Below are 20,181 nucleotides of genomic sequence, written 5' to 3'. Positions count from 1 at the left end.
TGCTGGCCTTAACTGAAACTCATTTAGACAACAGTGTTAAAAACTCTAAACTACATATAGAGAAATTCAGGTTTTACAGGAAGGATAGAAACAGTAATGGAGGTGGTGTCTGTTTCTATATTCACAATCACATGACAGTTATTCAGCGGTATGACTTGGATCACAAAGATCTTGAGATGATCTGGGTTGAGATTTACCTTCCAGATACCAGACTAGTGTTAGTGGGATGTTGTTACGGACCATCAGGCAGCAAAATAATTTTTAAATTTAATTAAAATCTGCAGAAAAATAGAAATGGTATCAAATGAAGACAAAGACATTTTCCTTCTGGGAGACTTTAACTTTGACTGGTCGAAAGAGTCTACAAAAAAGACAAGGATTGATTTTGTCTCCTCTGTGTGTGGACTGACCCAGATCGTAAAAAAGCCTGCCAGAGCGCACGTGACAAATTCATGATCCACATCAAAATATGTTGATCACATCTACACAAATATTCCAGCGCTCTGCTCAGAACCAGACGGTCACCAAGTTAAATCAATCAGTAATCATAAGCTCATCACTGCCACTGTACGAAGAAGAGTCCCCAGAAGCAGAAACTCAGAAACAGATCCCCTCAGTGAACCCTTAAAGTCTCCTCCTGTTCTTTCTGAAGTGTGTCCATCAGAGTTTCTTATTAAAAAAAAGATCATGGAAAACAAACACTGTTCTCTCGAGTTTAGGAAAGTTGAGGATAAGGAAGTTGAGAGGTTGATGTCCCACGTTGATGCTTATGTTCTACAAACTGCAGCTCCATCCATCTCTGCTCCCATATGTCACATCCTGAACTCGTGCATCCACCGCGGCAAGTTCCCATCAGAGAATCTTGAGAGCTGCGTATTCCGTCCTGATCCGATCTTGGAGAAAGTACTCCTCCAGCAGATGCAGGGGTACTTTAATAACAATGAACTTTTCACTCATCATCAAACTCTTGGTGACATAACTGATCATTGGCTCACAGAACTAAAAAAAAAAAAGAAAAGTTGGAGTTGTATTCATGGATTTCAGTTCGTCCTCTGATGTCCTAATCTGCTGCTTCCCAAACTGAAGTCTTACCATTTCTCAGATTCGGCCATTTCTATAATGAGAAGTTTTCTCTCTGCTGGAAACAGCTGCTCATGTCGCTGGACAGACACTCACTGTGAGATGCCACGAGGAAGCTGCATGACTCACTTCCTGTTCTCTGTTTATACAAACGATCTGAAAGTTACTTTAAAAAGTGCTCATGTTGTTGTGAGTAGCAGTAAGCTGATGATGTATCACTCAGAAAAAAAGCACCAGGATTTACAGGAAGTGCTGAGAGATGAATCAGAAATTGTGTGTGGCTGGCTCAGAGAAAACAGCATGGTTTTAAAGACGTTCACATCAACAGTAATCAGAACCACGACGCAGGTGAAGAAAATACAAACACTCCTCAGATCCACACTCAGTGTAAATGTGCACGAGTTTAACTGGATCGGAATATTAGGAGTTTTACTGCACGATGCTCCTCATCTGGTTTGGACAGCTTAGTGAAATCCTTCCGAAAGAAAAGCTTTGGTTTGAAAAGGAAGTGCTGTACACTTTGCTCCTCCCCCTTTTTAATGTAAATATTTATTCTCTCATTTGAGTTTCTTCAGAAGTGGAGAATTTTGTACTCTACCAGTCTGCACCCTGGAAGTCTGTCTGGTGAGATATTTAATTATAGAGGTGATTTATTAGATTATTAAGAATGATAAAATATTGAAAGGTTGTTGACTTTAGAAGCCAGTGTGTTTTAACTATTCTCTTCATATTTTAATGGCCATTTTATCACTTAATGTGCTTTTCTGTGGTTACATAATTTTATCACTTTCTTTATTTGTGCGCTTCTACAAAGCGCACAAATAAAGAAAGACCAGCAGTGTGTGTGTGTGTGTGTGTGTGTGTGTGTGTGTGTGTGTGTGTGTGTGCGTGTGTGTGTGAGTGTCTGTGTGTGTGCACAGAGAATGAAACAAAATAGGAAAATGGACATTTTGGGACAGATGTGATTTTTACTGCAGTAGTCTGTTAGGGTCAGGGGTCACTGCCTCTGTTGAATTATGTTCCTTGTTTTTGTAAAAAATTATATGTGCTCATAAAAATAAAAAAAAACAACTCCTCGAGACTTCTTCTTTTTATTGTTGTGGGTCTTCACCTTACAATTTAAACCGTCTAGGCATTATATCAATAAAATTTAATTATTCTTCTCCCAGCCGTTCACTCCAGTCCTCTACATCTCCTCCTTCATCCATGAACCTTCTCTAAGCTCTTCCTCTTCTCCTCTTGCCTGCAGCACCATCTTCATCCTCCACCCTCGCTGTTCTTGCAAGTGCTCAGAGCATCCTGCTCACTGAAAATCTGAACACCAGACTGTGTTGAAGAATGAAGATTTGTACAAACTTTGTTTTTGCCTCATGTGCTGTATTTACATGATGTTAGCATGTTTCAATAAACCACTGCACCTATTTCCCACTCAACACTTTTGCATAGTACTGTATATCCATTAGTCAGGTTCATGGTCCCTGGGTATAACATGGAAGTACTCAGTAGAGAAGTGAAAACTGGAGATCAGCCTTCTGTTACTACAGTAACCTCACAGCAGCCCTGTTATTGGTCACATGATGTCATTAAAATGTTCCAAAGGCCAACAGCACAAACAGGGTCCAGAGGTCCAGTTCAGCTGAAGCCTGTGTCACCATCCACGTGTCAGTCACAGAGGCCACGCCCCTAATAATGAAAAACAGTCACAGGTTTTACAGAGAGGTGGAGGAGGCAGTGTATTTGATTAGAGGGCAGGTTGTAAATAACTTTAAACCTGTTCATTTATTAGTGATTTTATGTTGTTTTTATGTTTAGAGTGAAATCAAATTTTGGCTGTCACAGCTTTATTTTACAGAAGTAAACAAACCCATTCATTCTTTCACATCCGAAGCATGTCAGGTGTTTTTAAATGTATGTGCTTTAAATGATCGTGGAATCACTGAAGCCAGCGGAGACGATCTAACTAAAACATTGAAAAGAAACCAAAACCAGAGACTGAAGATCCAGAAATATCAGAGTGAGGGTTCTACATGTGACGTGAATCCAGTGTGAGCACATGTCACATGTGTCTGAGCTACACCACCTCCACCATTCACAGCAGCTTTGTGAGCCAACATGAAGGTGGAGGAGGGTCTACTATAATTGACTGCGGGAGTAAGAACAACTGAGCACAGCTTTTTAATGAATTGATGAGGCAGCTAACTCCCAACCCCTGACACCTCCTGACGGTGCAGTTCTGCTGCCGCTCGTGAGCACTGTGTGTAGAAGCATACCACAGCTGGAGCTGTGTGTCAGGCCCAGATGTTTCCGGTTAATGTCTTTAAATCTCAAACAGACGGGGAAAGAAGGAGGCGCAATCATAATTGGACATTTCAGACTCATTCAAAGGACAAATGTCCTGGAGAATCATTGGAGGTGGGGGTCAGGGTGTTGGCTGGAAGGTGGAAGATGATTAAAGTTGACCTTGAGCCTGAGGGAGAGGAAACTAAAATGGATGGATGAGAACTAATGACAGAGGACCAGACAAAAGGAAATCAATAACCAGCAGATCAATAGCAACTTAATTTTTTAAAAGCACTGAAGGTCTGAGGTCATCTGGGTGTCACAGTTTGGACACTGTCCACTTCTTACTGGCCAGAGTTGCAGCGAATGGTATGGGTCGACCCCACAGACGGAGGCGGCTGATTCCTCCGTCCGGAGCGATGATAAGTCGGACGTGGGTGACAGGATGGCTCAGTTTCAGCTCCATCTTGCCGTAGTGATGAATGTGATGAGGGCGGAGCTGCAGAGAGGTAGGAGGCGGTGAGAAAGAGGATGAGAGGGTGAAAATGATTTAACAGGTGACAAAGGTTACCTTCTGAGGAGGGAGAAGGACCCTCCATTTCCCAGAATTCCACCTACTGCTGATACACTGAGCCTTCTCCTCAGGGGTCAAAGTGCATGCCTCGATCCTGCACGAGTCTGGGAAGTTTCCTGGAGAGGAAAGTGTCAGGCTGAAGAGCTAAGTTTGTTTTTAGAGGAAAGAAAAGCAGCACTGATGTGTCTCCACCTTTGAAGTGGTTGGTGTCAACCTCAACGCTGCTGATCAGTCCCGGATGACCGAGACGAAACACCGCCCACTCCCAGCCGGGAACCTGCAGGATTCCACGCTGGTCTGCCTGCAAGATTTGCAGCAGGGAAGCATTTAACACACACCTATAAGGTAATAATATTTATGTTCACGGTTGGAGAAACAACAAGTTAATAATATTATATCGTTATAGTACAATGAATTATGACACTGAGGACAGCTTGAAAAGAAAGTGGAAACCTTTCTAATGAAATGAAACATTTTAGAGACAGAGAGAGGACTCTCTGACAAGCAAGGAAACTGTTGGTAGTAAATGAAGTCAATCAGAAATTGATGTTTTTTACTGTGTAGACACTGCTGGAGGACATTTTGACCTTTTTGCTATGTGAAGAGTTTTTATAAAGGTACATGTCAGGAGAGTGCGCCACTTTTACTTTTGTTGGATTTAACCTTTGTAAAGGTTAGAAACTTTAAAGACTTTTCCTTATTTCCTCTCATGTTCCTCCAGTTCAGTGGTTTCACACAGTTTTTTTCTGCTCTTGGATCTTTATGATGTCAGAGAAACATGCTGTCAAAAATCCTTTGGGCCGGCCAATCAGAATAAAGCTGGCTGTGATTCATGTACAGCTGCTTTAACGTATAGAGGCGGAGATGTGACATTAGTGTTGTCAGCGTGCACACCTGCAGTTTTTTGGGTCGGTCCAGTCTGCGGGCCGTTTCCCATCCATCGGCCATGTTGGCAGCTCGACCAAGTCCTGCAAACACAGCACACCAGTTTGACCAGAGCTCCCAGCTCAACAGAGACATTCAACCCAATATTATCAATATATATATTATATTGAAATACAGATTATTGTACTATCTGATGTTAACCAATCATATTGCGTGGATGCCCAAAGTGGGCGTCACTGTAGCCGAGGCAGACTCCTCCATTGGTCAGAGCCACTAGGTCAATATCCTGATTGGTGGAGACAGATGACCAGTCCCTCAGCCCGACACCGTACACCCGCAGTCTGGCTATGCCTCCATCTGAAACACAGTATATTGTAGATGCATATAAAGTTGCACAGAGCATGTGTGTGTGTGTGTGTGTGTGTGTGTGTGTGTACCTGGGTACATGTTGAGGCGCAGGTGTGTCACTCTCCTGCTGAAGCTGACTTTGAAGTAGTTATGGCAGCAGTCCGAGTATCCAGGCTGCAGCTGCGACACACTCACCAGCTCTGGCCACACCTCCGATCCCAGCTGTCAATCAAACACAGTAAATGACATCATTCAGTGAACATCCAGGTCAGACATGCCCACATGGCACAGGTGTTCACCCAATCAGCAGCCATGCATATAGTCATGTGAAAAAGACATTCTACTCAGGTCTTTATGGTGTCCTGACTATGAATTAATGACTGATTGACGATTAGGAGCTCTCCGCTTTTCACATGGCTGCAGATAAACCATAAACCATAGCTGTCAATTCAGCACATCACTCTTGTTTTAAATATTTGTTTAGCTGGGGCTCACTACAGTGTCGGTGATCACAAGAAGGTCAGTGTTCAATTCAATTCAATTCAATTCAATTTTATTTATATAGCGCCAAATCACAACAAAAGTCGCCTCAAGGCTGTTACCTTGGCAACAGCTGCCATCTGACTATCTGAGGCAGCCATGCCAGTTCGGTCTCCTTCCAGGGTGAAAGGAGGCTCCTGGTCTGGGAGAACAACAGGAAGTGTTTCATTGAAGCTATTTAGATATGGAAAAGTTTAAAGTACATTATTGGGCAATGCGATGAGGATGACGATGATGACATACCCAGACAGCCGGCCTGGATGGAGATGTAGGGTGAGTGGTTTCCTGTGAAGAAGGACGTGTCGACATCAAAGCCATGGATCAAACCTGGGACTCCCAGCTGGATAATGCACCAGTCGTGACCTTCAACCAAGCAAACAAGCAAACAAGCAAGCAAACCAACACAATGATGATTGGTTCACTTCTCAGTAAAAAAGCAAAAAAGGAAAAGAGAATGGATGGATGAAACACAGACACAAATAACAGGGGGAAATGATTGAAGAAGATGAGACGGGAAATACAGAGAGAACAAGGGTTAGAGCAAACTCTAACAAAATCACAGATCAAACTAAGAACACTAAAATAAACAAAATGTTAAAAGTAAAAAAAACAAAAACAAAACCCAAGTGTAAGAAATGTTGGAGCTGAGGCTCAGAAAACCCAGAAGAGAGTAAAAGAAAGCACCACGTCAGAAAACAGGTACGCTTGTGAAAATTCAGGGTACTAACCAGGTGTTCTCTTCCTCCTCGTCTCCCATCCGTCCATCCACTTTCCAAACTCGGTGAAGGCAGATGTGATGAACTGTGGCGGCTCTCTCTGTACACTCAAAAAATGAATGAGGTGGATTGTTCAGTGTATATTAATTATTTATTTTCATTTTACTTAAAATATATGTTTTTGTTAAGTTAAAATATGTTTTTCTTATCAAGTCTACGTAATTGTGTCTATTATTGTCTGTACAGAATACTAATGTGTTACTTGATGGCATAACATTTAAGTTAATTAGGATCAATATACTTCGTATATCCACAAGGTGGCAGTAATGCAAAAACAGTTGTAATAAAACCGCGAAGAACAACAAGGTTTCACGGCTTGGACCTGCTCATGCGCAAGACTTCAAATTTAACTTAAAAACGTTGTTTTTGGCGGCAAGCTGCTGTTTCTTTTTTGAGATGTAAGACCATGTTTTTCTTTGACTATGTTGTGTAGTATCTACATGTTGAGCATGGTTATATTTTGCGTTTGTCTTACAAGAGATGTTATATAGTTTGCGTGCCCCTGTGCTACATTAGTTTTACTGGGTCCTGGTTAAGTTAGATATGTCTGCTTTCATCCTGCCAAGCCCTGCCATTGTAACACGGAACCGTGAGACCACTGGGCAGGTGGTGTGTATAGGTTTACATGGTAACAGATGAAGTATCCCCCTCACAGAGCAAACCTGGGCTTAAGATGAAATATAATATTACAAGGGATGAAATTTAGTGTGCCTGTTTATCTCAGGCTATTGCAAACAACTATATTAAAGGCTTATATGTTAACATGATTATTTTGTGGAATGTGTAAGAAACATTTTTGTTGTTTTTTTTGTTTTATTAAGGGATTAGCTACAGGGATTATTTTTTCATTTGCTTTCTTGGGATTCCTTTACTGTAATCCGAGAGTCACAAATATCGAATAGGATAGCAAGGCAAGGATAGCATGAGGTTGTGACATTTAAAATCCAAAAAGTCGAGGGCGAAAGCCACCGTGACACCATTGTTATGCTCTGTCAGTAATCTGTATTATGTAAAAATGGTCTGGTCGGAGTTATACATATCAACATAGTTATAAATTACATTTTGTTAAATCACACACTTAAGGTTTTTTTAATAAAATTATTCACGACATATGAGTGGACAGACAATGGAGGTCGACAGACCTGGTGATAATTGTTTCTATAGAAAGTTAGCACATGGCAGTGTCACTCTCTTGCTTTTCTTCTGAGTAGTATTTTTTTGCAGTTGTATTTCAATCAATAATTTGCTTCTTGAAATTAAGTAATGAATTTCTTGTTTTACTTTCTAAATTTCAGATCCTGCCTTTACCTGGCTTCCCTTCATTGGCTTCCTGTTAAATCCAGAATTGAATTCAAAATCCTGCTCCTCACATACAAGGTCTTAAATAATCAGGCTCCATCTTATCTTAATGACCTTGTAGTACCATATCACCCTATTAGAGCACTTCGCTCCCGCTCTGCAGGCCTACTTGTTGTTCCTAGAGTATTTAAAAGTAGAATGGGAGGGAGAGCCTTCAGTTTTCAGGCCCCTCTTCTGTGGAACCAGCTTCCAGTTTGGATTCGGGAGACAGACACTATCTCTACTTTTAAGATTAGGCTTAAAACTTTCCTTTTTGCTAAAGCATATAGTTAGGGCTGGACCAGGTGACCCTGAATCCTCCCTTAGTTATGCTGCAATAGATGTAGGCTGCCGGGGGATTCCCATGATGCATTGAGTTTTTCCTTTCCAGTCACCTTTCTCACTCACTATGTGTTAACAGATCTCTCTGTATTGAATCATATCTGTTATTAATCTCTGTCTCTCTCCCACAGCATGTCTTTTATCCTGTCTTCCTTCTCTCACCCCAACCGGTCGCAGCAGATGGCCGCCCCTCCCTGAGCCTGGTTCTGCCGGAGGTTTCTTCCTGTTAAAAGGGAGTTTTTCCTTCCCACTGTCGCCAAAGTGCTTGCTCATAGGGGGTCATATGATTGTTGGGCTTTTCTCTGTATCTATGAAGCGCCTTGAGGCGACATTTGTTGTGATTTGGCACTATATAAATAAAATTGAAATTGAAATTGAAATTGAAATTGAAATTGAAACCTGCTCCCTCCTATACTGATGTGCTGTATGTGGTACTGCTGAGCTTGTATGTGGTATGTGAACTGTTATACTTTTCAAAAGAAAACTGTTTTATAAGTTAAGTTTTCTTTACTGACCCATCCCATGCCCCTGTTATTTCTTCTCCAGATCTGAACAAGTGTAAAGGTTGCAGTTCAAGGGCCTGAGATATGAAATTCCTTTCAGATCAGCTGTGATCAATATTTTTTGGATCTTGATAAATAACAATAAAAGATGTAATGACTCCATTAGAATTTTGTGTAAAGGTTTGTGTGAAATTATAGCTTTGATGAGGTCTTTCTATATTATTTTTAGTTGTAAAGTATGTATATGTGTACATATTGTATGTATATTTACAGTACAGTATGTTGTGTTTGTTCACATGTTTTCAGGTGGAAGCAGAATTTGTGAGGATTACTACTGCTGCACTTGTTCCTAGGCTTTTTGCACAACTTGACCAATACACTGACCAGTTCATAAAAGTCTTCAAGAAAAAAGGAGGCGCTGCAGTGAAGAAAATTAGACAAACTTTGGCCCTGGCCACACAGGTGCGTTATTCTGTTGGCAGCAATATTATGGCATTATAAGATCACTTTCAAATTTAAACAGCTAGTGTATGGTAGCTGCACAATGTTCATTGTACTTACATTTATATTAAACGAGACAAAGTTTGGTACTCAAAAATGGAAAATTAAAATTACCTAATCATAAGTAAAGATTTTATCCCTCAATTACGGGTTAAACCATAAGTGAATGGTTTTATGTTAAAGATCAATTTTTGAATGCAAAAAAAGATGATTTTTTTTTCTTTACCTTCGTTATGGACATATATAATGTGGTGGAAACCCTGCCCAACAGGTTAAATATTCATGTCCATATGATGATTAGTTGGTCTTGTGTACATGTCTATCTCTGTTTTCTGTTTTCTCTTCCTGTATCTCTGCCACTCTCTACAGAAGGAAACTATTGAAAAGGGGAGGGAGTGTGTCCTCAGTGCACTACCTCCTTACATGAATGAAGACCCAAGCACCCTCTTCAAAGAATACCTGGTTGGTAATTTGAGTGTAGTTTTTATCTGTATTAAACCAAATCTTGAATAACTAATGTTGTCACGTGTTGTAATGTTGTTGTTATTATAATTTGCACGTAACCTGCTAAAATGTTTTTGGGAATCTTATATAATGTATTGTTGAGTCTGGATGCCATTTTTCTATGTTTTTGTGTCTAATTGACAAATGGGTTTGGTTTTTGTACTCTCCGTTGTAAAGGATTCTGATGCTACAGCTGTTCAAAGGGAGCTGGAACAAATTGCCCTTGCTATCTTCACCATCGAAAGAGCTGATGCCAACACTCCTCCAGCCAATGTGGATATAACCATCGAGGGTGTTCTGCATGACCTGGAAGACATGGCCTCTGCATTGCACTCTTACTGGGTTTGATATATGCACAGAATCTCGGTTAACCTCGAGACTGAAAGCTTTCTTTGAAGTACTTCAGAAGCTCTTTCTTCATCTGGACGTCAGCAGACTCTTGACCAAGGCACAGATGCTCAAGAATAAACTAAATGAATAAGAAAACCCATGATTTAGATGATGAATGTTCTGTCAGATGGACAGAAGTTTTTCAGAGGCTGAATGTGAATAAAATGGCAATTTGTTGAAAATAGCATATGAAGGGAAAACCTACATTTGAGAGAAATTTAGAAAATTTGGAAAAGTTTGTAAACTCCTACAATTAGAGAGATTTTACCCTTGGGGAGGGGGGGGGGGGGGGGAGGCTAGTAAGAGACAATCAAAAATATTAAGATTTAATTGAGAGATGACACTGCACCAGAAATGTTGAAGGGTGGTGTGTATATTAACGTTGAAGGCATATTGTGTTTGTGCTACATTGTGTGCATTGTAAAGGTAATTGCAATATATACTAAGAATAAGGGTAAGTTAGGAATGCAAGATGAATGTATATTTTGTGGACTTTTAAAAACTAACAATTAGGGCTGTTCGATATAACGATATATATCAGATGACGATATAAAAACGTTTATTGTTTCATTTTATCGTTCTATCGTTTGTTTTGTGGTGTCGCAAAATAAACTGTTTACGGCAATATTTTTTCATCGTTTTGATTGGCACTGTAGTGGCTATATTCATTTCTTAAAGTTCTCTCTTTCTCTTATATTTTATATAACCACACTACGGACGGACAAGCGCCTGTTTTTATGCGTTGTCGTTAGCAACAACGATGGTAAAACCATTGCCTGTCCTCTTGTTTATTTTCCACATAAACCTTTCACAATAAAGCTCACGATCCTGTTGAGACTTTTCAAAATAAACTGAATCACATGAAAGAGCATGCAGAGTGTTTACGGATGAGAAGCAAAAAAGAGCCATCAGGTGCTAAAAAAATAAACCTTGGACTCAAACGTTAGAACAGGCTTTTCCCCGCAGCACGCTGTGTAATAAATACTCACAAAGAAAACGGCAGCCGTTACAACTTGTCTAAAAATGCATAGTTTCATACATCCTTACAACCAGGGGCGATTCTAGGATCAGAGCTTTGGGGGTGCTGAGCACCCAGAGAGCTGCCCAGCCAGGCAAGTATTGTCATGATGAGACGTCTTCCCCGTGTCTGTCAGTCTCTGCATCCTTAAATGTCTCCAGTTGTCCCAAGTTCTCTATGACTGTCTCCTTGGTGCATTTAAACCCCTGTTCCTCCCTGTCCTCATTGTCTGTTGTCTTCGTCTCCGTTATCAGTCATCATAATTTTACCATCTCTGAGTAAGTCTGCAAATTTCTTTATTAAATCATAAGATTCTTAAATTCATCAAGTCTCTGTGCCTGGGTCCTCGTCACAAAACATGACATCACTGTTTTGTACATTTTAACACAATGTGTCTGTGAAGGTTCTCAGTCATCCAGGTCATTGTAGTCAAAGTAGCTTGCAAAGAAAAGCGTCTGGACTTCTTTAAGTTGCTTGAAGACGTTTCACCTCTCATCCGAGAAGCTTGACCTTAGAACTGAAGAAGCTTCTCGGATGAGAGGTGAAACGTCTTCAAGCAACTTAAAGAAGTCCAGACGCTTTTCTTTGCAAGCTCCTTTGATTTTAACACAATTTAATCCCCATTTTTGAGAAATAAAAGCAAAACACTATTTCAAAAGTCAGTAACAAACCATCATTTAAATGCTGCAAACTAAGAATGGATTGGAATTTAAAAAAAAAATACATATCCTAACCTTAATTACTGGGGGAAAATGATGAATGATGATCATAGTGAGTAAGAAGTAAACCGAGTGCATTTTTTGGACAGAGATTCATTTTTAATGTGTATGTATAATACAATACAGATATATAAAAATACACTCCAAAAATAGAGTCCTTGAAATGTACAAAATATTGATAAATAAAATTATAAAAATGGAGGCAACTTTGCCTATGGTACAATGTATACAATGTATGAAAATATCTTTACTGCAGGCTCTGCAGATTCTTTATTTTATTTTAACCTATGTCGCCTCACCTTGAGGTTGGCAAATCTGTCTAGCACTTTTTGGTGATCAACTCTCTCAAGCAGTTTAACAGTTTCTGTTTTGCCTGTCACTGTTCCCTGTCTGTTTTTTTACCTGGTTCTTCCTGACCTTGTACTTTCTCCTCACGTTGCCCTCTTTCCTCTCTCCCTCTTTGGACTGACAATCATACACAAATAGATTGTATTCAATTAGATGTAAAAAAAAAAAGATTACATCAATATGAAAAAACAAATACTATTAAGATCACTAACAAAAAGTCCTCTCTCAGTGTACTTTCAACCAAAAGGCAAATAACCAAACCACATGAACATCTAATAAAATATATAAATATTGAAACACTGATCCAACATTATTCTTGATTGACGGATCATTTGATTTTACACTTTTACCTGAATGTTGCTCCTGGGTTTAATCTTGGCACATGCACATATGACAAAATAACCAACTTCTCTCATTCCATTTCAAACAGGACAGTGGCAACAACAGTAGGCTACAGACAATTTTAAGTTTTAGATTTTAAATAGGCTATATAAATTTCAATGGGAGCAACAGGACGGTCAAATGTCACTGTTTTACTACAGAGCAGGATGGATTGTAGGGTAGCAAACATCGTCGGAAAACACATTTCCAACACTGCAGGTTACCTGGTGTAATGTTTTTCAGCTAAAAAGAAACATGGCCTGACTCCTACCTAACTATATAAAGAGTAACTGAAGGTTAAATGCAGCTAATATGTCCTGTTTTAAGCCAGGCACTTACACCTCCGCTCCGCTGCGTCTCAGCCACCATAGCTCTGGCAGCAACGGCGCTAGAGCCAGAGCAGGGGAGAGCTGGAACAAACCATTTGGGGGGGGGGGGGGGGTGTTATCTATACCTTTGTTGTTAAAATGTTATGTCTCAAACAAGTACTGAATGCTTTTTATATTTTTAGTAGTGTGTCACACAAACAGTAAATATTGTAAAAAAAAAAAAAAAAAAAAAAAGTAAGAAATCTTTGGGGGTGCTTTGATTCATTTTGGGGGTGCTTCAGCATCCCCAAAAATGGGCTAAAATCGCCTCTGCTTAAAACACTCGATTCCAGGTACGCGACACCCAGCTGGAAACACTTCACGCAAGTTGAGCTGACGAGATTCACAGAATTTACACAAACTGTTAAATTTTTGTGATTTATATCGCTATCGGACGATAAATGTCTTATATCGGGATATGAGATTTTGGTCATATCCCACAGCCCTACGAACAATTGTTTCTGTGTTAAAATGTTTGCAACTCGAGTTTTTTGCCCATACAATGGTAAAACAAATGTTGACATTGGCAAGTGTTAAACGGTTACTGTTGTGCTGTTGCAAAAAAAACTGAAAGCTGACAAGCTGTTTTATTGTTAGACCATAATGTTGGCATATTTTATTAAAGTTTTATTTGGGATGTTGATATAATTTTGTTTGATTGCTAATATCAGTGGACTATTTTTTATTATTATTATTACTTTTTTTTTTTTTTAAATTGTGGCTGTTGAGGTGGACACTGCACTTTGCATTGTTAAAGGAAAGCACTTCATTGGCGTTGTGTTACTGGACTGACCCTAAGCAATCATTGCAAAAAGCAACTTTTCTATCCATTTCAGACACTTTAAAGAAAAAGCACTCCACAGACCTTACTAGCATCATATGTGCATAACTCAAGTGTCATCTTATTAATGTGTTATGTGGTCTTCAATGTTTGTTTGTTTTTTCTTCTATTTCTGGCAGACACAGACATTTAATTTAAAGTCTTGATGTTGCATCTGTCTACATACTGTTAGTTACTAACCCTAATGAGCTGTTGTGTTTTGTTTCGGACTGGATTTACACAAATGCTCACTGAATGTGTTGGCAATAAAGGAAATTTAAAAAAATAAGTTGGATGTACTTAATTCATTTGTGTGGAACCTGTTGACAAAATAGATTTATGTAAAACTAATTAGTAAAGCATAAGGTGGCTGAAAATATAATATTTGAATTAATCTAACTTAAATTTAACATTTTACTGCCACAAATATGAAATGTGTTTAAAAAACTAATCTAAACTATCTAACCTGTAAATATGTCATTTATGTTCATACAACATAACTTGATTTAGGTAGTCTTAAATATCTCTTGTTAATCCTAAGTAGTTTTTTAAATTAGATAACTTAAAGATTTTTGCTTTAAACTAACACAATGCAATTTTGTGGAACCTGTTGACAAAATAATTTTAATTAAAGTCAACGTTTCACTTTTTGGAGTGTACAAACCAACATTATGAGCTGCCTGTTAAAATGCTGGACTTCAGGGAGCACGCCTACCAACAGCAGCAGTACAGGTCACCACACCCCTCAGAGATGCCTTCAGAGGTGGGAAGTAACAAAGTACAAATACTTCTTTACTGTACCTTAGTAGAATTTCTGACATCTGTAGTTTACTTGAGTAGTTTTTTTCTGACTACTTTTTATTTTCACTACCTACATTTTCAAAACAGACTCATGTCTGCATGCACCATTTTTTGGCTTTTTCTTTTGGCTCTCAGCGAAGGCGGTCGCACTTTTCTCCTCTCCTGCCCTTATCTTCCCTGCTCAGCTTCTTATGTCCTTGTCTTGTCTTGTGTTTTTTTTTTTACTTACTTTTCCCTGGAACACTCTCTCACAGCCTATTCTCTAAAACCTAAAAGAGGAATTATGGATTTCATCAACTGGTCTCTGAATGCAATTGACACCCCTTCTCAACGAGAAGTCTGGGCTCGGGTGAGGCTGACTGCTGAAGATATCTACCTATTCGGAACCATGATAACAGGGTTCTTGCTGATCGGAGCTGGCTTGGCCCTGGCTTATCGAAGAATTAAGGAAGCAGAACCGGCTGTTCAAACCCCCACAAGGCTGCCCGCTGGGATTGAAATGATGGGATGAGGCGTGAGTTTCTCAAAATGGGCTTATTGAGTGCAGCACGGAGAAGATCTTGGAGAACGCACGGCTGCCGTGAATACTCAGAACAAGACCTCTGAGTGAAAAACTGGATTACATCTGGAGGGGCTAGCTCGAATAACACCTTTGAGCGCAAATTTGATCACATCTTGGAGAAGCTCACTGCGGTCGTGAGTTCTCAGAATCGGCTCTTTGAGCAAAAAGAATGACAACATCACAGAACGTAAGTTTGGATAACATCATAGAAAGCTCACGGCTCTCCAACGGGAGATTGAGAGACCAGTGTTGGACTGTTAGAACAGCTTTGGAATTCATATGAGTTGTTCGCACTAAGGTAAAAACCATCATCACTTCATGTGGAGACCCCTTCGGCGCCAGCTGCAGTCTCAAGGCTGGAGATGAAAAAAAAAACACCCTGATAACGACTGTGTTTAGACTGTTCCCCCCATTCCATGCAAGGCCACCTGGGTTGGCTGAAAGACTGTTTACTTAGCCTGGCGGGGCGAAGGACACTGTCTCAGCTGAACTCTGGGTTAACACACACTGAATGCACACACTGATCCCCCCTCCCTTTCGAAACGCCTTCGATGCTTGTGCCCTACCGGGGAAGATGGCAGTCGACTGGACCAGCGCAGACATGCTGCAAGACCGGATGCACTGTCTACACCGGCTCTCTCTTACCCTTTACCCGCCCCTGTTGCTTGTCTTGTGTTTCTATGGTGTATTGATAGTCATGTGCTTTTTGTGCTGAGGTGTTTTTTCTGTTATCAAACTGTTCTCCCACTAGGAGCTCAGTCTGAGTGGAGTTTTTTTTCTCCTCCTCTTACCTCATGTTGTGTATTTTCGTTGTTTTTTTTCCTATCAGCCTACCTTTCTGACATGTCTCCCCAATGTGATGTTTGTGTAAAGTTGGTCAGAAGGTTCCTTTGTAAGTGCGCATGCGCGTTTAGTGTGCTGCCTGCTGTAACCCTAATTTCCTTCGGGATTAATAAAGTATTCTGATTCTGATTCTGGTTACTTCAGGTTTAACGTGTTTGGGGGGAGTTATTATTTCACATCACAGCAAATTCTCCAAACATCAAACATCAATTTGAACCTAAACAGAAGACATTATTAGTCACCAGAGGATGTCGCATAAAAAGAGATAAAACTGTGTGCCACAGTCACAGGTGGTGGTTTTAGGGTTGACTTCAGGTGTCATTAAGATGTGTTTGCGGTACTTCAGCATCTATCTAGCCCTACAGAAGAAGAAGAGCAAGGATAAAGGGAGTAGCGTTTTTTTTAAGTGTCAGGTAATTTGAAATGCAGCATTTCTATCAGCTCAACAAACATCAGCAAACACACAAACTGTTTGTGGGCAGTTTGTCTCAGAGTGTGTTGCAGCTAAAGGTCAAGCTGTTGTATTTCACAGGAGGAGAAAAGAAAGAGAGCTAACTTCACTCAGAGGTGGATAAAGATGAGGCAGACTAACTGTGTTTAAAGGCTGCATGAAAATCCTCTGCAGGTTAGGATAAACATGAATTTTAGCTGATGATGGTTGTATAGTGTATAATATAAAGACAGCATAAACAGTGTACTGTCAGCCTAGAGATTAAATCAGCCAGAACAACTCAGGAAACAGTTGCTCACATCTGGTTGAATCCACATGTGTACATCCACAAAGAGCAGCAGGCCAGCTGATCACAGCCCGTACACTAAGAAAATCTGGTGAAGCTTTCAATAGAAATTATTGAGAGATATGATGATTTTCCCCACACTGAGACCCCCCCCCCCCCCCCCCCCACCGCTCCTCCCCTGGCCACTTTAACCACTGACTGTAGAAATTTTCCTGTTTAGAGGTAGAGGCAAAGTCACCCTCTACAATGAAGGAAACAGAAAATAGAAATATATTTTTCTTTTCCTTCTGATTCATGATTTAATCCAATTAGGATTAAAGGTTAGAGTAAAGTCTGTTTTCCCATCTACTGATATTATTTTATTATTATATTAATATAGCACAATTCAGTTAGCTTTGCACAAAAATAGAAACGTCCTCCAAAGAGCTGCTTTTACTTTCTTACTTTGAGTGCATTTCAGAGCCAGTAGTTTTTAATTTTACTTGGGTAAAGAGGTTGCATCAGTACTTCAAACTTTTACTGCAGTATTTTTAACAATAGAATCTGTACTTCTACTTTAGTACAGAATGTGTGTACTTTTGCCACCTCTGAATGCCTTTAAAAGCTTTAAAAATTATTTAAAGATAAATCTGTTAATGTATTATAATTATCCAGCTCATTTTGAGTCACCTGCATAAATTAAAGAATCCTGCCATACACCTGCTGCTATGTCGAGTTCATCACTGTGTGAATATGCTGTCCTCCATCCAAATGTGGATTTTATCCACTGATAAAAATAGTGCCTTAGAAACTGTTTTCTAAACATTTTAGACTTTTGTTTGATGGAAAGAACAGACATAAGCTGTTAAACAAATATTCAACTCTTTTAAATAAATCTGGGTGTGAGGTGTTTTTAATGATGTGAAATATGAATCACTGGGCTCAGAGCTGCAGGCAGGGGAGGAAACAGTGGACTGCTCCTTTAACGTGAATGTCACTGATGCTGATGAGTGGAGTTATTTTACCTTCAACAGGTTTCTCGCTGGGGCAAACCATTCGTCTGTGGCAAAAATGACCTGAAAGAAAAAAATTGCTTTGCTAACACAAACAGCTTCAATGTGATAACACAGAGAACAGAACATTGTTAAAGCGGTGATTAAACATTACACTAACAGAAACTGAGTGAACAGCTAGCTGGCAGCAGGGGAGAAAATATTTAGACAGTTAACTGCAGTTAAAGTCAATGTACGTAAGAACTGTACAAAAAATCAGCATTAGACCTGTTTGTGATCATTTTATGTATTTTTGTGTTTTAAGCCCATTAAAACTCTTTTTGTGTTTTCTTCTATGTCTGTTGTCATATTATACTGAACGAATGTTAGGAGCCCTGATTTTATTCACAATTTATTATTTTACTATAAATTACATATTATAATGAAAGATTACAAACTGCAATATAATTCATGTGTATTCATTGTGTCTTTCGTATATTATATTACTGACTTTACATTGTTTTCATATCAGGCTGTGGTTTCAAACAGTTGTAATGAAGTACTGAATGCTTTTTATATTTTTAGTAGTGTGTCACACAAACAGTAAATATTGTCAAAAAAAAGTAAGAAATCTTTGGGGGTCCTTTGATTCATACTTGTGGTGACTCACCTTCCCTCCAACCGTCTCACAGCCCAGATCGTTGAACTGCAGGAAGTCGGGCTCTGCACACGCCTTTCTTGCCATCCTCCTCTCCGCCATACTGACCTTTCCTTGACTTTCCACTAAGACAAAAACACAAAACTTGAAGCAGCCGCAGTCTGCCAACCTGCTTGCGCAGCCGCTGCCCTGCAGCACAAAGTTCAGCGTTTGCTCGGCCAGACAGCAGCTGTTTGCTCACACTGTCATTCATTTACCTGCATATCTACAGCTTTGTTAACTCACCTGAAACAGACATAGTTTGACCAGTGCAGTCAGCTTGTCCGACACAAACACACAACTACAGGTGAACAGAAACCTATAAAGACAAATTCCTACCTACAAAATCATAAGCAAAACACACTGCAGCAGTTCTCCAATCACACTGGAGCTGATAAAGTAAAGTGAGCTGACCCAGGAGTTTGTGGAAGTGCCTCAAGATCGGTGCTGGGGAAACCAAAGGACTGGTGGTGAACTTCCACAACGGTGACAAATCTCAAATATCTCATTACTAATTTTACATCCTCACTGCGCACGACTCCGGATACTGTAGCTCCTCTGAAAAAGAGACCCTCAAATCAGAAGTACTTGATAACCTATATCTGTAATCTATTGAAAAAGCCCTCCATGAAGCTTGGGCATCTTACTAGTCAAGTCAAGTGGCTTTATTGACATTCCAACCATGTGCAGTGGTACAGTACACAGTGAAGACAACGTTCCTCCAAGACCATAGTGCTTCATATAACAGACATATAACAGGGCTAAACAGAAACCTAGGGTTGTTCCTCTTCAGCACTGTTTCTCTTCAGAACTTCAGGTTCTGTCAAGTCATGTTCTGTCAAGTCATATTTTGTCCACCCAACCACAAAGACTGTAAAAACTGTTCGTCAAGGTGGCAAAGGGTTTAAATCTGTTTTTGCTGACACTGTTTTTTCCGAGACTGTTCCTCTGCCTCTCTGTGCCCCCTGTTCTCAGGGTGACTGCGGTCCAGCCATCCCCTGCACCTGTATCAGTTTCTCGAGTGAGGGGGGCTGGTCCCTGCTCCGGTTTCCAGGCCAGCTGAGGCTCTGCTCTCTACACCTGTACCAGCTGGGGACAGCAGCTGCGCAGCCATTGCCAGTGCCTGTTCCGGCTCCCAAGGTGAGGATGACCATTAACCAGTTACCTCCTGCACCCATAACCACCCCTCGGGTGGGAGTGACTGGTGCCCAGTCGGCCCCGGCACCCATGCGGGTCCCCAGGGTGAGGCCAACCAGGAAACAGCCTACCTCTGCACCAGTAGCTGCTCCTCGGGTGGGAGCAGTTGGTGTCCAGCACCCATTCCGGCCGTTTCCTTTGTTTTCTTAGGAGAACAAGTAAAGCCACCTGCTAATCCACCACTTCATCCACCATTACAACAACCTCTACTTCTGTCACTAGTTCAGTCACTAGGTCAGTTATTAGCCCAGTCATCTGCTCTGACACCTGCTCAGCCATCTGGTCAGCCAGAAGTCAGCACCTGCTGGTCCTGCATCTGTTCCAGCTGGGGCCTCTGGAGAGCCGCGCCAGCCATCTGTGCCCACTGGCGGCTCTGAAGAGTCCGTCCAGCTGTCCACGGTTTTGACGCCATCTGCTGGCGACTCTCTGCAGTGTCTACCCAGCTGACTCTGGGGAGTCTGCCCAGCTGTCGTCTGCCTCTGCTGAGGACTCTGGAGAGTCAGTCCAGCCATCAGCTCCACCAACTACTCAACCATCAGATCAACCATCTGTGGCAGCCACGATACCATCAGATCCACCATCTGCAACAGCCATGATGCCGGCCATCCAACCGCCTGTGTCTGCTACGCCGCCATCTGGTCTTGTGTGTCTGGCCCTG

The 20,181-nt window shown here is 40.7% G+C and overlaps 1 protein-coding gene across 1 annotated transcript; it reads right to left on the bottom strand.

Moving 5' to 3' along the window:
• Window positions 1-2,160: 2,160 nt before the first annotated feature.
• On the bottom strand, window positions 2,161-18,476 carry allc (allantoicase). Its single transcript, XM_087852559.1, has 11 exons — window positions 18,300-18,476; window positions 17,663-17,713; window positions 6,436-6,523; window positions 5,951-6,070; window positions 5,770-5,849; window positions 5,257-5,389; window positions 5,021-5,176; window positions 4,829-4,902; window positions 4,127-4,235; window positions 3,932-4,050; window positions 2,161-3,859 (listed from the first exon to the last, which is right to left on the bottom strand). Exons 1-11 carry the CDS (start codon window positions 18,387-18,389, stop codon window positions 3,680-3,682), a joined length of 1,200 nt encoding a protein of 399 aa, XP_087708685.1. The 5' UTR covers window positions 18,390-18,476; the 3' UTR covers window positions 2,161-3,679.
• Window positions 18,477-20,181: the final 1,705 nt, after the last annotated feature.

This window comes from Neolamprologus brichardi, chromosome 15 (assembly GCF_056152115.1).
Source record: "Neolamprologus brichardi isolate AB-2024 chromosome 15, ASM5615211v1, whole genome shotgun sequence".
NCBI classification, from domain to species: Eukaryota; Metazoa; Chordata; class Actinopteri; order Cichliformes; family Cichlidae; genus Neolamprologus; species Neolamprologus brichardi.
This window is presented reverse-complemented; position numbering and strand designations above follow the sequence as displayed.

Coding starts and splice junctions, on each gene's coding strand:
- allc (XM_087852559.1), bottom strand. CDS start 18,389: ATGGCGGAGAGGAGGATGGCAAGAAAGGCGTGTGCAGAGCCCGACTTC. Junction 6,071..6,435: donor GAGGAGGAAGAGAACACCTG/GTTAGTACCCTG, acceptor GCTTGGTTGAAG/GTCACGACTGGTGCATTATC. Junction 5,390..5,769: donor AGATGGCAGCTGTTGCCAAG/GTAACAGCCTTG, acceptor TTTGATTGACAG/CTGGGATCGGAGGTGTGGCC.